This window comes from Perca flavescens, chromosome 8 (genome assembly GCF_004354835.1).
Source record: "Perca flavescens isolate YP-PL-M2 chromosome 8, PFLA_1.0, whole genome shotgun sequence".
Lineage (NCBI taxonomy): Eukaryota > Metazoa > Chordata > Actinopteri > Perciformes > Percidae > Perca > Perca flavescens.
Window position 1 is genome coordinate 23,607,285 of NC_041338.1, and position 16,499 is coordinate 23,623,783.

General features: G+C 40.1%; 2 protein-coding genes across 5 annotated transcripts in view; one reads left to right on the forward strand and one right to left on the reverse strand.

The window, feature by feature from the left end:
• frmd5a (FERM domain containing 5a) overlaps positions 1–6,485 on the forward strand; it is a 66,776-nt gene extending 60,291 nt beyond the window's left edge. Inside the window, exon 14 of the mRNA XM_028585639.1 lies at positions 1,080–6,485. Within this exon, the coding sequence (XP_028441440.1) occupies positions 1,080–1,651 (572 nt within the window). The 3' untranslated portion in view covers positions 1,652–6,485. The remainder of the gene's footprint in view (positions 1–1,079) is intronic.
• Positions 6,486–6,592: 107 nt separating this feature from the next.
• On the reverse strand, positions 6,593–16,485 carry blm (BLM RecQ like helicase). 4 transcript variants are annotated; one of them, XM_028584918.1, is made up of 22 exons: positions 16,087–16,485; positions 15,217–15,274; positions 14,502–15,082; positions 14,249–14,384; positions 13,671–13,774; positions 13,432–13,546; positions 12,698–13,338; positions 11,584–11,760; positions 11,347–11,465; positions 11,134–11,247; positions 10,904–11,002; positions 10,665–10,813; positions 10,461–10,567; positions 9,982–10,142; positions 8,920–9,115; positions 8,502–8,692; positions 8,272–8,416; positions 7,938–8,137; positions 7,624–7,816; positions 7,404–7,526; positions 7,109–7,298; positions 6,593–6,969 (listed from the first exon to the last, which is right to left on the reverse strand). In XM_028584918.1, exons 1-22 carry the CDS (start codon positions 16,127–16,129, stop codon positions 6,792–6,794), a joined length of 4,020 nt encoding a protein of 1,339 aa, XP_028440719.1. In that variant the 5' UTR covers positions 16,130–16,485; the 3' UTR covers positions 6,593–6,791. The 4 variants fall into 4 exon arrangements, with proteins under 4 accessions (XP_028440719.1, XP_028440718.1, XP_028440717.1 ...); XM_028584917.1 differs by having other exon boundaries at positions 14,502–15,129; XM_028584916.1 differs by having other exon boundaries at positions 6,593–6,957; positions 14,502–15,274.
• Between the last annotated feature and the right edge of the window lie 14 nt (positions 16,486–16,499).

Here is a 16,499-nt window from a genome sequence, read left to right on the forward strand (position 1 = left end):
TCTGTATGATTTTAGCATCAATCTCAGAAAGTAGCTTGAGGTGTTTAATCTGATCAAATTAGACAAAACAAATTTTCCTGTCTTGTTATTTATACATAAACAGATTTCATATTGCATATACTGTAATAGCTTTAATTAGCAAAGAATCTTTGGGTGGTTGGTGCTGATGCAAGCAGGTTGATTATAAGTTTTCTTTAGGCATTTTTCTGCCCCTATGGGCATTAAAATATTTTTTGTTTCTGTAATTTGCATATATATATTTGCAATAGCATGCTTTTAAAACAACCAATACATATAGAGAAATCTAATATCCAAAGTGGGATCAGTGCTGTAACATCTCATATCTGTTTGTTTAGAGATTAGGGCTCCGAAAGTGCTCGTAGAGAAAAAGCGAGGATGTTAGCTATTTTATCAGGACACAGGCTTGGTTTAAAGTGAAGTATACTTAATCTTTTTTTTAAAGATGATTTTTTTGGGGCGTTTCCGTCTTTAATGGACAGGACAGGTGAAAAAGGGGAGAGAGAGGGGGAAGACATGCAGGAAATCGTCACAGGTCAGAGTCGAGTCCTGGACCTCTGCATCGAGGCATAAACTTCTAAATATATGTGCGCCTGCTCTACCCACTGAGCCAACCCGTCCACATAAAGTATATTTAATCTTAATGGGTTTCTACACTCTGTGGTTGGAAATGGGATCTGCACTTCCAGTGCAAGTGGAACATAAGGATTTCTTCCATTAGAGATGATGATTAGGCATCATATCAGCTCCAAAGCATTCTGTACAATGACAACACTCCCCCCTGTCTGCTTGACTCTGGGGAAAGCATGATCAGATTTCTGCTCTCAGGTTGGAGACTGTGTGGCTGTGCTCTGTAACAGACCTCTGCTGGACAAACGGCAGAATAGACCTCTCAGCATTTAGAAGCAGAACCACAGTATAGTGTGTCACTGAAGGCCACACTATATATTATGAATGGCCACATCATGTCAGTAATTTCATCCATGCTGTAAAATGTGTGTAATATTCCTTTCTTCCTGTCTGTTTCCCTCCTCCTCTCCTTCCCTGAACCACTCCACAAGGTCTGGAGTCATTGCGTGACAGTGCCCACTCTACACCGGTGCGTTCAGTGTCCCATGGGGACTGCTTCATGCCACGCTCCCGGAGCCAGGCCACGGACGCCAGTGAGAGGACTGCGGTGATCTCGGACGAGGCCTACAGCCCGTCTGACAGTGTCCTGCCCACCCCGGTGGCCGAGCACAGCATGGAGCTGGCTGTCTCGCGCCAGATCAACGGGGCGCCCTGCAGCATCGAGGAGGAGAAGGAGTCGGAGGCGGGCACCCCGATGCGCGGGGAAGGGGGTGATTTTGGTGCGGAGGAGGGTGCAGGGGGGGACTCGGCCCTCAGCGAGGTGGAACAGGTGAATAAATTTGTCTTAAGTGTCCTCCGTTTGCTCCTTGTGACCATTGGACTCCTCTTTGTCTTGCTCCTCCTCCTCATCATCCTCACCGAGTCAGACCTTGACATTGCATTTTTACGTGATATCCGCCAGACCCCCGAATTTGAGCAGTTCCATTACGAATACTTTTGTCCCCTCAGGCGGTGGTTTGCCTGCAAGCTCCGCTGGGTGGGCGGGTTGCTCATTAACAAGTGAGAGTGAGGTCGTAGAGTTCGTAAGCCTGTTCAGGGGTCTGAGATGACGGTTTAGGACTCCGGAGTGATGGAGGGCAGCCTCGTCCCAACCATGAACCCTGCTTGTCTCATCGTCCTCCTGCAGCTTGGACCACTCCTGGTAACACCGGGCCTGATCTCTCTTCCCCTCCTCCACTTTGAGTTAACCCCCCCTACCCACCCAACCACCTCCTCGTTTCGCTTGTTTTTTTCTCTTCTTTTTCTACAAAGCCTAAGGACTTTTTGTTTTTGCATTTTTTTTTTTTTAATTTCAACTGATTTCAGGTATTTTATTTTTTCAAATAACACAAAGGAAAAAAATTAAAACAGAAATCAAAGAACTGAAGAGGTTTAAACGGTTCCTTTTACAGGAAGATTTTGTTGCAACGGATGAACGTTGCCTTCATTTATTATTTATTGCTTTTAAACATGTATTTGCATAAGGAAAGGAGAAAATATGAACAGCAATCGAGAAGTTGATTTGTCATTAAAATGAAGATGGAAGTGAGTTTTGTTAAGAGTTGATAGGCCTACTGCTGTGAAGTATATGTGAGGCAAAGTAGTATAATATCTTTCGATATTGGTTCATCCCCATCAGAAGTCAACTAGACAAATGTCAGATTCAGAAAAAGCAGAACAATCTGAAGGGAATAAAACTGATAGCGGGCAGGGTGATTAATGCCTTTTCAAGAATAAGGCACCAAGCTACAGAAAAGGTTGATTTGTGGATTGTGTACAAAGTAAACTGATGAAGAACAACGTTGTAACATTTTATAGGGATACAGTCAAATAAACCAGTACCAATAGTGTCAGATGCGGTTAGAGAAATATTCATGAAGAGCAAAGATTCGCTGGCACCAATAGATAAGTCTAGATAGATGTGCAATGCTTATATGGTTTTAATAATGAAGTACTTTTGAATGTGCTCATTTGTTCAGTTGTTCTGTTATTTCTCCATTTAATTTGATTTGCATTTTTCTCATCAAGTTGAAATTCGATGAATTTCAATAATTTCTTTGTATCAACCTTGCACTTAGGTTTATGTATCATACTATATTATTATTAGAATAAGAATAATGATGTACTTTTTGTACAAATTAGTTTGTTCTAGTAGTTTTCCTAATATATATTGACAGGTTTTCCATGTATATTTTAACAGAACTGAAATGTTATTTTGTTATTGAAGATTAAATTATACCTTTTTTAGCGCTGTGTTTCAAGTAAGGTCAGAAGCATTTATGGAAATGTGGAAGTGGGGACTAAAAAAACAAGGTTTTTATCCAGATCCACTCAACACTCATCATCAGTCCACCAGCAGCAATCAGCCTTCAGTGTGTGCATCATTTTAATGATAATGTTAATGAACATGTATTTGTACAGAATGAAATCTGGAGATATCATTATACCACCACAAGAACCAAATAATCCAAAAGCACATTTTCACCTTTCATAACTTTACCATATCTCATTTTACTATAAGAGTTTGGAGAGGTGACTGTGAGCCTGACCGATACTTTTAAAAAGTAATAAAACAGAACTAAGGCTGAAACAATTCGTTAATCGATTGATAGAAAATTAATTGGCAGCTTTTTGAATAATTAGCAGCCATATTTCAAGCAAAATGGCAAATATTTTCTGGTTTCAGCAGAATTTCTCTGTTTCATATCATTGTAAATTAAATATATTTGGGTTTGAGAGTGGTAAAAACAGATTAAAAAAAATGTTGGCCTATTTTGAATATGTCACCTTGGGTTCTAAGAAATTCTAATGGATTTCTTTCACTATTTTCTGACATTTTATTGCCCAACAATGAATGTATTCATCTAGAAAATAATGGGCAGATTAATCAATAACGAAAATAAGTGTTTGCTGCAGCCCTAAAAAAACATTTGTCATTAATAAATGAAGAATGAAGAATTAAAGGGGACCGGAAACACACTCTCTTTGGTGGAGGTAACAATGTAGTCTGCTTCTGAGGTACCTTATGCACTTTGCTTGCACACAAATCTTTTTAATTACGTACTTTAGTTATTTCCTTACATTAATTTTCACATCACCCAAAATAGAAGAAGACACAAATATTTCTGTGAAAAGCTGATATTGGCGAATAATAATCCTTAGATTTGTCTGTCAGGCTTGAGACTCTTCGGACTCACAGCTCCAGGAAGCAATAACTGCCATGGCTGCTGGATTATGGGTAAAATCAGTTTTTTGTAATGTGTGTATACCTCCTGCACCAAGTGCAGGTGTAAGTGTTACTGTGTCTGTATGTAGGAATGGAAATGAGATTAAAGGTTGTAGCAGTGAAGGATTAGAGAGGTAAAAAAGTAATTAAAAAAACTTTTGCAAAAGGCGAGAAGGACTTAGTGGAAGGAAAAGAGAAAGGAAATACAATAAGAAAGAGGTAGAGAAGACTGAAGAATATCAGAGGCCTTCAAGAGGTTTTTGAAAGTGGGATTTAAAAAACAAATTGGGAATGTAAGGCACTTGGTGACTCACCACTTCAATGGCTGCACGGGGTTGCTTGTTTTTGGCCTGCTAATTTAAACGTCACACTCTCATACCAACACATGCAGCTGCTCCACTAAAGGCCCGATGGTGCTACCTTCTTTGTTTGCTGTATTGCTGTATGTGTAATCCGAGCGCGTCAGGCCTTGGCTAAATTTTAGTGCTGACCATAGAGTAGCATGCACTTTGGCGTTGTGGCTGGATCCACTCCTGAAGCTCATTATCCTTCACTAGTTATCTGTGGTGGAGGGAGCACCGGTGACATTTTTTAGCGCAATGCTAGAGGGAATGCCAAACCATTAGAGCTACCTTGGCGAGAAACCTGTCATACATGCAGTGTAGGAGCTTATTTATGTCAAGATAATAATTTGTAACTCGGATACAACCAGTAAATGGCGATGCAAAGATGAAGAAAATTTTTCCTAACAGGGGTTGGAGCAGGGTGGGTGGGTTGACTTTTTTTTGGTGTACATTCATACTTCATATTTATTACTTCTTTACTGACCTAAAGGTCAACATGACCAACCAGTGCAGCCGGGCTGAGTTGTTAGCAGGACATCTTTTAAAGGTCAGTCTGCAAAGGTGTTTCTCATACATCTATCAGCATTATGTAGCTTCAGTGGTCTCTCTGAACATGCAACAATAAAAAAAAGGCAGCATTATTCAAGGAGCAATAATCAGCTGTAAGAGCAAAAAGATGTGATTTACAAACTTGTGTATGAAAATCCAACGATGAGTAAGTCAAATATGTCCTTTCTGTTTCTAGAAAACCACTTACCAAATTGCTGTTGTGCTGGCTCTAAAAATGATGTGACCACTGAGACACTTACTGTTGCATTCATATATAACATTTTATAAAAAAAAAATAGATTTTTCCTTAGAGACCTCTTGTGTGGATATTTGTTCTGCTGTTTTCTTTGCTGCTTTATTGTTAAGTGACAGATTGTTCCCTGTGCCTGGATCCTAAATCTGCAGTTTACCAAAGTGACAAAGATGAAGGAATGGAGAACGAAAGACACAACATCCCTAACAACTGTACCACAGACTACTCCATCCTTAAATCTCCCAGGCCAAGCAGGAAAACCAGTTGTTTGTAATGTACTGGGCAGCCCGAAGTGTCTGTCTTAAATTTGTCTTTACAGGTTTCCTGTGACAAACCTGACTTTAATTTTACATTTCATTTGCTGTGTCATGTTTACATATTTTGCAGTTCTTTTACGTCATGGGAAATGGCTGCAGTTTTGGCCAGATGTGTGACTTTGGATGAACTTTTGATGTGATTGTCATCCATGGTTTACAAATCACTAATAGCCTGTCCATTCTTAAAAAGCAGCAGTGAAGGTACAGCCATGCAAATACAATGTGGTGCATTGGAAGATGAAGCATTGATTTTTGTTTAAATTTAATATACAGGGGGTGGACTCAATAACAGAAACACTCACATGATATAATGTAACAACCAAGCAACAAAATCTACCATTTGTGAAACTTATATTTATATTTTTTAAGGGGTGGTCAAAGGGATGTTAAGGGTCATTTCTGAGGTGGTACTTTGTGGTGCTTTTGTACTGGACTGAACTTTACTGTGAGGTGTTTTTGTTATTTTATCTACGCCCATCAGATGTCTTAATAAAAGTCTTACAAACCAATATATGTATGACATAATCAATTAAGTGAATACGTTTAAAACATTATTGGCTGTCCTTTAAACACGTTTTTTTTAAAGGTTTATGTTATTTATGATGAAAAAGAATTACATATCCAGTTTAGATGATCAAATCAAGTGATTTATACACAATCGGCTACCTAAGTTTAATTCCTTGCCAAAATCCCTGTTGCATTAATATGGATGATGCATGTAGAACTGAGGGGTTGAGAAATTAAAGTAGTCATAACTGAAGACACCTTGATGTGCTTTTTGGCCCTCTGTCAGCTCCCAGTCGGCAGACACTCACACAGCTGTCGCATACACGTCAGTAAGTGTATATGCATCCATGTCTGATGGCGTGTTATATAGTCTGCAAGGTTCTATCATGGGGATTGGAGATTGCTGTTTAATTATATTATATATACACAAATATATATATATATATATATATATATATATATATATATATATATATATATATATATAAACCCATGTGCCAAATCCAGTTCTTGTTCAGTCTGATCCATTCCGAACCCATGTTTGTACTGTAAACTTCTGTACAAGTCAGTATAAAATATTGTTTCTCTCCAATAGTCCCTTGTAACTGGTGCCATTAAATAAAACTATTCAAACTTAAAATAAACATTGAATAAAAATGTGATATGGCTCCCTTTGGCTTTGTGGTACAACACAGATTCCGCACACAGCAAAAAATGTTTCTCTGAAAAGGTTTCTTTAATAACAAAAAAAAAAATAAAAAATTGACAATATAATGGAAAGTAAAAAAGTAACAATTTACAACAGACACATCATGACAATAACTGTACAGAACATACATATTTAATTTTAGCAGTTTCAATAAACTGTAATATAACCGGTAAATACAACAATTAATAACATCAACTGGTTTGAAAATGTAGTGAAAAATGAGTCTGCTGTCCTTAAAAGTCCAATCCAGAGGACAGCTCTAGCCCAGGTGTGAAAAGGCTGGCTTCAAGAAGGGTCGCTGGTTGGTTTGAGGGGTTGGGACTGTCAGGAAGCCCGGCCTCCTGCCTGCTGATGCGTCTCCTGCTGAGCTCCTGGACCCCTGGCCTGCACCTCTGGAGCTGGACGATGACCACGATTTATTGCTGCTGTAGCCGCGACTGAATCCACAACACCACAGCAAGAAAGAAGACAGGGACGGGGGGGGTGTTGAAATAAGGTTTCAACTATGAAGTGAAGCTTATTGCTAAATACGATTCCCAGCTACATGATAAAATGTGAGACAAACAGATTACAGACCCTTTAGAGTTGCCACTTGTTTTTTTCTTCTTGGAATAGTTGAAGAATGGAGCTTTCTTTCTCTTCTGCCCCTGTGCAGGCTTACTACGGAAGTACGTGGAAGACTCTGTGTTGTCCCCGTCATCTCCATACGTGCGGCCCTGTGCCGTGTCTATCCACCCATCTCCACCATTGTCAGTCTGTTCCACTTCTACAAGACAATGTAGGATATACCACAATGTGCACAATAAAAAAAAGGGTAAAGCAGTCAAGGAAATTAGGAGAATTATGCAAAACAATGAGTTGGGTCTCTTACCAGGCAGCTGCCACTCCAAGTATTTCTGTAGGACCTGAATGACTTCAGCTCCATACTTCTCCAGTTTGTCTTCTGTCACACCATCAATTTGTAGGAGGACTTCGGGGTCTGAAGAAAGCTTCTCTGTTCATATGAAAAAAAAGGTTTGACAAGTTTAAAATGCTTGTTGTATCATATGAGCCATTTAAAGCAAAGTCTTAACAATTGTTTCAGAAATTACCAGATATCTTTTTCAAGGTGGCGGTGGAGAAGATGTTGTAATAGTGAATGCCAAACGCTTTCCCCAGCCGCTTGCACAGATCCGTCAGCTCCTTCAGACACTCCTGAACTTTCTCTTCTCTCTGGGAGATCTGAGCCACAGCGGCTTTATGTTTCCTGACGCTAGACGCGCTCTCTGTCTCATAGAACTCCACCTGCGGTGAGACAAGTGCCAGTTAGTGTTGAATATCTTTTCTTTACACTTTAATAAATGCTACATATCTTAGCTCTTCATGCTGACATACAGTTGATAATATACTGTAGATGTCAGGTTACCTGCATGTGTCCAGAAAGAATGGCCATGGCTTTGGATCCAGCAGAGATATACACCACAGTTTGGCCGTTGTTAGTGACGTAGAGATCCTCCACCAGGACGTTGTCCAGCACCAGTTTTTTGAAGAGACGGTCAGCATTATGCCTGGAGTAGGCTCCTCCCATCCCAAACATTCCTGTCTGTACCTTGGCAGACTTGGACCCTGACCCAAAGAAAACAATTGCCCAAATCAGACCAGATCAGTTCTTGCCACATGGAACATGAAGACGTCAGCATAAGACATCACACAGGAGTCACAGTTGCAAAATGCCTTTTCATTGCAAGCATGTACTTTACCTACAAAGATGTCCACCAACATATTCAGCGTCAGTCGGTTTTGCTGAGCAGTCTTGCCAAACCTTGCTCCAACTTTCTCGCAGTTCTCCTGGACAAACTTCACAATCTTCTTCACATCTTCGGTGACATTTCTCATCTTGTATTGCTGCACACAGGTATATTTAAACTCAATTAGAAAAGGCCAGGTAGGTTTTGAATTTGTAACAAATAAAGAATGAAATGATTCCTACGTTGGGTTTGGCACAGTTGTCACAGCTGACGTCTGCATGATCCTTACAGAAGCTTTTGTTGAACTTCATCTCCCCAAAGTATGCCAGCAGCTGAATTCTTCTGCACTCCATCATGTTCTCGCAGAAGTGCACCATGCTGTGTAGGTTGTTGAAATGAGTCGCCTTGGTGTGTCGGTCACCTTCTTTGTCCACTGCGATTCAAAAAAAGAGCCATCTGAGTCTACATGAGTAATATTTAAAGTAAGCCATTAGGAAAGTAAATATGCTTAGAATGATTTCATAGGTTTAGAGACTTATTGAGATGAAAACACACTATAAAAAAAATTAAACTTTTTTTTTTTTTTTTTAATCACACAACCGAAAATTATCCAAGTAAATTGTCCATGCAACAAGAAAGATCTATATTTTGGCCACATACGGTTGATAATCCTCTTGATGCGGTGGACATCAGCGTAGGAGTAGAAGAGAATACAGTGAGAGATCTCTCCATCTCTTCCAGCTCTCCCAGACTCCTGGTAGTAACCCTCCACTGACTTAGGCAGACTGGCGTGGATCACGTAGCGAACATCTGGCTTGTCAATGCCCATGCCAAAAGCTATTGTGGCACATATGACCTGGCGGGCAAAATGAAACCGTGAAACAAGAGCAATGTGCACTTTAAACAGCTACTCGTTTGCAAAATGTGACCTTTACTTTTATGCTCATTGCTTTGTATCCCAGTACCATTATGTATCTTTATATTACATCAGTGAGCGAGTGGTAGGGTTGGGTACTGACACCCGGTGCTAATACGGCACCAGCGCCTTAACAATCAATATCTAACGGACTGAATAGTAATGCGGATTCCGGTGCCACTGAAATGCCAGCGCTGCCCTCTGATGCTCCTAAACGGACGTTGGATGGAACAGAAGCATCGCTGCATGTGTCGCTAGTTAACACAATACACATGGCAGCAGGTAACGTTAGCCTACCGTTAGCTAGCAGCTGGATTAAACACGGTTAAAATGCTGACAGGTAACGTTAAATGGTGTGACTCTATTTCACTGTAGAGGATTCCAACACCGAGACATAACAGTCTGCAGCTGCTGTTGTCAGAAAAACAACACAGATAGTGTGTTCACTTGAAACTCGCCTCTCCAGCCTCGTGGTGCATTCAAAGTTATTGTAAAATACCCTTTTTCCATCTAGTGGTTGTTTGTCGTGTACCAGCAATTTACAGGTGAAATAAGTTATTGTTATTACATTTTTAATAAATAATTACATTTTTACCATATGGCCTTAGCAATAAACAAGCCGTTCTTAAATGTTGTCAACTGTCGTTTTGTGCTCCTTTTTCTTTTTTAAACACATACTGTACATATTTTTTTTAAATCTTTAAAAAAAAAGTATCGGTTCAGGCACCGGCACTGTTTTAAAAGTATCGTTTTAGTATCAGGAAAAAAAAAAAACGATACCCAACCCTAGCGAGTGGGAACCTCACCTGGCAGCCGTCCTGGTTGATCCACTTGCTCTGCACGTGTTCTCTGTCACCGTCACTCAGGCCTGCGTGATACGACAGAGCTAATATCCGCGCTCTCTGCAGACTCTCAGCCATGGCATCACAGTCATTACGGGACAGGCAGTATATGATGCCAGAGTCACCTGCATGCAGAGATGCAGGTTAATAAACAAAAGACAAAGTCAGAAGTGGGTCTGTAATCACACACCAAATATTCCCCACTGGGATAACTCAAAACACTGTCATTCTTTCATTTATTACAAGGCTACTTACAAAAGCAATTAAGAATGAATGCTGAATAACTTGATATGCTTCATATAACTGTTGATTCAAAATGATTCAGATATGACAGACCTCAGAATGTGTTCATATACAAATCTGAGTTGAATTTTCAACAAAATAGCTACAGCAGTGTTCTCAAAATAACCGGGATCAGAAAAAGTTACTTTTAAATTATTTACGTGGGTAGTACTTCTTGATCCAGCTGATGCAGTCCTCGTCAACCTTTTTGGGTTTCTTGGGCAGGACAGAGTACTTCAGGTTTGTTCTGTTGAAACTCATGGTGAACCTGAAAATAGGGTGAATGTAAAGCTGTTGGCCGTTTGAATTCAAGAATATAAAAATAGAACTCTTTTAAAAATCAGAGCATGAGATGGAGCACGTACACCTGCGGCCGAGTCATATTCAGCTGGTTGAGGATGTCTTTCTGAACACGGGGAGTGGCAGTGGCTGTCAGGGCCATCATCGGCACATTAGGGAACTTCTGACGCAGTTCATGCAACCTCTTGTAGTCGGGACGGAAATCGTGACCCCACTGAAAGATTTAAGGTCGCAGGATGAGTCACAATGGCTGTTGCAAAAATGAAAGCATAGTGCAGATTGTGTATAAAGCAGAGGAACACACCTGACTGACACAGTGGGCCTCATCTATGACAAAGCGGGCCAAAAGGCCTCGCTCATACAGGTTCTGCATGGCGGAGATCAGCTTGTTACTTGCACTCACCTTGGGGAGAAAAAACATGCATCAGTCTTGAGTAAAAAAAATAAAATAAATAATCATAGTTACTACTAACTTTATCTATAGAAAGCAGGAAAACAAACTCAGAGATTCCATTTAAAATCACTTTTTTTCACCTTTTCAGGAGTTACATAGAGAAGTTTAATGATGGGCTCTTTCCTAGAGAGCTGCATATAAATCCTCCCTGCTTCACTGTCACTTTTAGCACCAGACAGGCTTGTTGCTGGGATCTGAAATAGGGGACATTTCAGAATACATCTTCTGAGTACCACACATATTATAACAATGTCATATATTCATACTGATCCAATAGGAGCAAACATACTTACATCCAGTGTAGTGAGTTTCTGGACCTGGTCTACAATAAGAGATTTGAGTGGGGAGATGACCACAGTGACTCCTGGTAACACGCAGGCAGGCAGCTGGTAGCACAGGCTTTTACCTCCACCTAAAAATACCATCAGTTACAGAGAAATGTGGACACGTTTTACTGCAGTTCACATTGTTATTCTACTGTTACATGGCTAAGATAAAACTTGTTTTTGAAACTTTTGATAACTACTAACCTGTGGGCATCAACACAAACGTGTCTTCTGCCAGAATTGTTGCATTAATTGCTTCTAGTTGATTGAACCTGAATTGATGAAGACCAAAACGCTTGTGAAAAATCTTCATCATCTCCTGTGAGTGGGGGAAGTTGAACCCTCTGAAGCGATCGTGGGCTGGGTTTCTGAAGTTGGGTTCTATATCGGAAAGAATTAAATCCAAGTCAGTAAAAAGCACCACAAGACCGTCGTCAACGTACTCAGGGCCTGTATTTATCGAGTGTATAATTTTTCAGGTATGCATCATTTCAGAATCACACTTAAGGTGCTCTAAGCAACGTTGGGTGACGTTACTTCTTGTTGACGTTCAAAGTATTTTCAAACAAAACGAGGCTATCTCAACCCTTCCTCCTCCTCATCCCTTCCCCTCCCTTCCGTGCAATAACCCCCCCAACCCCCACTCCCAAATCCTTCTTGTCGGTTATTGGCTGGAACGCTGGAACACTGTTTGTTATGCTTCGTGGTGCAGGTTGGCACAAATAGTTTTTATTGCCGTTTGTGGAGCCCGCGTTATTTTACAGGGTGTTCAGGGGACAGGCAGCTCGCAGATAGTGAGGAGAGGTTTGCTGTATGTGACAAAAAATGTTGTAGCCTAAAAAAAAATGTGCAACATCGCTTAGAGCACCTTTAAGAAATATGCTGAGGGTTGAACAAAGGCGACTTAGTATTAATTCTCAGAATTGTTTGGTTTATAAAAAGTAAGTAAAGTAAAAATCACAAATATTCAATTTTTATCCATCAATCCAAAACCCAATGACATTCAATTAAACATTGCAGACTAAAACAGCAAATATACAAATTCCAGTGATTTTTTGTTGCTAATAAAAAAAACACAGATTATTCAATTATCAAGAAAGCTGGTTGATTTGTGTTCTTTTGATCGGCTTATCGATTAATCGACTATTGTTTTAGCTCTAATGATCTGTGTTTAATTAATGACATCTTGTAGTTTTAGTGTGCAATTAACACATGCAAAGACTGACCAGGTTTTTGAGAATATACCTTGATGCAAATAAGCTTGTTGGACACATTTCTAAAGACTAAAAACACATTTTTCCATGCCATGCTGACTTACCAGGAGAGGAGATCTTTGAAGGCTTGGGTGTGGGAGCAGGTGTTGTTGGTTTCTTCTCCCACGAAAACTTGCTTGGTCCCCCCTCTTTCGCTGTTGTAGTCACAGTGCTGGAGTTGGTGGGTCCGTCAAAGTAATCTGGGATATCTGAGTCATTTAGGTCATCTATGTCAAAGTCGTCAATGTAAAAGTCATCTGGTTCTAGGTCTTCCGCAGCTGTACTGGCTGCTGGGGTATTACATTTGTTCTGAACAACAGTCTCTGGCTTTTTGGGAGAAAAGAAGAGATCTGAACCATCTAGGTCTGTGCTTGTTTTCTGAGAGAAATTAAAAGATGGATTTGTGAGGCTGTGGGTTGATGGACTCTGATTCTTCATATATGTCGCGCTGCTCTTACTGTGCAAGGGCTGCGTGTTAATAATACTGTCCGAGTGATCAGAGTCATAGTCCACAGAGATGACTGAAGATCTCCTGGTCTGAGCAGGCTTCTTGGAGTCCAGGAGCACAGAGCTGCTAGATGACAGAACACTGGACATATCACAGCTAAAAGAAGATTTTTCTTTAAAGCTGGGTTCAGAAATCACAGTGCTGTCTGGCTGCTGCATCCTCAATAAACTGCCACCACCAGTTGCAAGAATCCTCTTCCTGTGAGCGAAAGGCAAATGATTGCAATCACACCAGGATATCATTAAATATCATGAATATTAACAAAGCCGTTTTCCATTTAAATGTACACACCTTTGAGCCCTCTTCAGCAAAAGCTCATTTCCACAGGCCAGAGCTATCACTTCATGTTCAGGGATGGAATCAACCAGCGAACAAATGGACTGCATGATACTGAAGAGTTGCTCATCTGTGACATGATCAGAAGAAAGAAACAACAACATTAGTGAACGGGGACAAATACCAAAGTGCTGATTTGCTTATTAAAATGTGAACAAGGTCTGGGCAAATCAGAAAAAAAAAAAAAAACACACTTGTTTTGTCTTTTGAGAGGTGATCAGAGGGTTGATGTAGTGCTGTGATGGGTCCCTTTGATTGCACAGGAATATCTCTGCTTTCAGCATCAACTGATTTTAATCTGTTAAAAAAATAAAAATAAAGTTATGTTCAGTTTCTTTTTTTTATTATTCTCTTTTAGGTCAAATCCATCTAATATCCAGTTTAAAAACACATATGAGCCTATACTATTACAGTAATACAAATATTGTGAACCCTTGGCAGCAAAAAAGCACCCACTTTAACCACTGCACTATCAAAAGGTAATATGGTTTTCATACTAACCTAACCAATGCCTTTTTATTCTAATTAGTATTCATAACCGTAAACACCAGCTGGGAAGAAGAATGCGTGGAATATAAAAATATATCTCTGCTGCCTTAATTTTAATCTTTTTTTTTTTTTAACTCCGTTAACAGTACAACTCATAACTGTGTTCATACTGCTTTTGATTACAGAAAATACACATCTATTTTAAGGGTCATTGCATTCAATACCATGTAGATGCATGATCTTGTATGAACAAAAAATAAAATAAAAAATTGAACAAACTGGCCTGGTCTCCAATGCAGAGGTAGTATAACAGATGTCATCAGGGATCAGAGAAGGGGGAATGTAATCTAGGTCATCTTCAGGCTCTGAGTTGTCCTCAAGCTGTATTACCTTCGGGTCAATCCATTTTTTCTTATCGTCTAAAAAAGGCAAAAAGACATAGTCTGTGTTTTTTGTACAATTAAATTATTTCCAGACACATATCTTCCCGATAACATACAAATAGAATATAATAGCTGCAACAAAAAGCTTGTTACCTGTCCGTCCTTTAAAAGGCTCAAGAAGATCACTGTTGTCCTCTTCACTATCACTCATGACAGACTTCAGATAAGCAGGAGGAGGAGGACGTCTTCGGGTCCTTTTAATTGGAGAAACCTCAAACTCTGCTGGCTCCTGATTCAAACTAGGTCCTGGTGAAACTGCAGCTTTGTCAACACTGTATTCCAGTTCGTCGGTTTCCATACAAGATTTTTCACTTCTGGAAGGATCCTTTTTGTTTGCAAAACTGTTGCTCAACTCTGGTGTCACAAGCGAGAATTGTGTTTTTTCTTCACTAAAAGATGACACTGGCTTGATGCTCTTCCCAGATATTTCTGAACTGAATGAGTCATTTGTTGCTTTGACAGGAGTTTCAAAGTCATCCAAATCATCCCAGTCATCCACCGGGAATCCAAGATATGAATCCAGACTTGCGGAATTGCCTCCATTGTCTTTAGTAAACTGGTTGTCAGATTTAGTTGGAGCTGTCGTCACCTTAATAGCAGACACTGCTGAAGGAGTCTGGCCTGAAGGAGCACAGTTACCTGCTGGGCTGATGGAGTCTGACTTGCCTTTTGAACTTACAGGGAAGAAGTTGTTGATTTTGGAATTTTGAGGTCTCTCAAGCTTGTTTGAAAATGCCAAAGGAGATTTAGTCACAAAACTGTTAGGAACATTGACATTCCTGTTTGCCAAAACATTAGGGCTGATTACCTTGGTTGGGACTTCCACCTTGGTTGTACCGGATGACTTCTTTTTGAAAGAAAAGGCCCTGAAAAATAAACCAGTGAGAAATTATGAAAACATAATGCAACATGTGTACAGTTAAGAGCAAGGGTTAACGCCCATTCCATTTGATTGTTTAAGAGGATAGGATAGGTAGTTTTCAACTTTCTCTTTTAATTTGGAAAACCTGATAAGGCCTGATAATCATAGCAGCTAATGGTTAACAACGGTTAACCAAGCTTGGCTTAAGAATTAGCATTGACATGCAGACTATCCAGAGGCAAATGGCTGATTTGCTTTGAATGTCACATTTCATTTTAATATGAGTGTCCAGGTACCGGAAGATGCACAGCAGTTGCAGCTGCAGCCACAGGATGTCAGGTCAGATCAGTTGATACAAGTGAGTACAGCCAAATCGTTATTGATTTGATTCAAAAGTGTTAGGTGCATAGTACATCTTCATTATATGAGTTAGCAGCTGCAGGAAATACTTTAACATACATGAACATTAGTTGAACAGAGACAATTAAATGCTGTGCAGAATAGTGCAGCATTTGTTAACACAAACATGCTGAATCCACACAGTAAACCAATTCAGTCTCAGTCTAGCTCACTGTCATATCGCGTTGTGAAATTATTTGTTCTGGATGCATGAGGCCCTTTGCAATCAGCTTTGCACTTTGCACAGTAAGTTATATCTAACAAAGCTAACATAACTAACATTAGCTAAGAGCTACCTATAGTGGTTCTCAGTTAGCACAGCTGATAGCTAACTAAAAACAGAAGCTCAAAGCCAGGTTAACTGTCAGCTTTCTGGTGTAATTTCCTCACTGTATTGTGAGCTCGCGGTAGACTTACCCCGTTTTGGGTTTAGCCAGAGACAACTTGATCTGAGCGGCATTGCTGTGCCTCGCCAGCTGCTCCTTCAAGTTATTTTGTGGAAGACTAGACATTATCGGTAAAAGGCTGAGCTAGCGAGTGTTAGCTAACTAGCTATCAGTCCGAGCTGAGTTCAAGAAGTGGCGGCCAGTATCTTCAACATTGCTCGCGACACGAGATGGATGAGACAAGTGAGCGGAGCTCGCGCTAAGTTTGTCTCGCCGCTGGGTTGTAATTTATTAATGTTCATTTAGCCTGGTTACTAATTCAACCTATACGTTTACTCTCTTCGGAAATGTGAGGAAGACCCTTCCACCCATTGGGAGACCATAGACAGTAGACCAATTTGCGCCCATTTAACAAACAAACTCCTTATTGGCCGAGGTTGAACA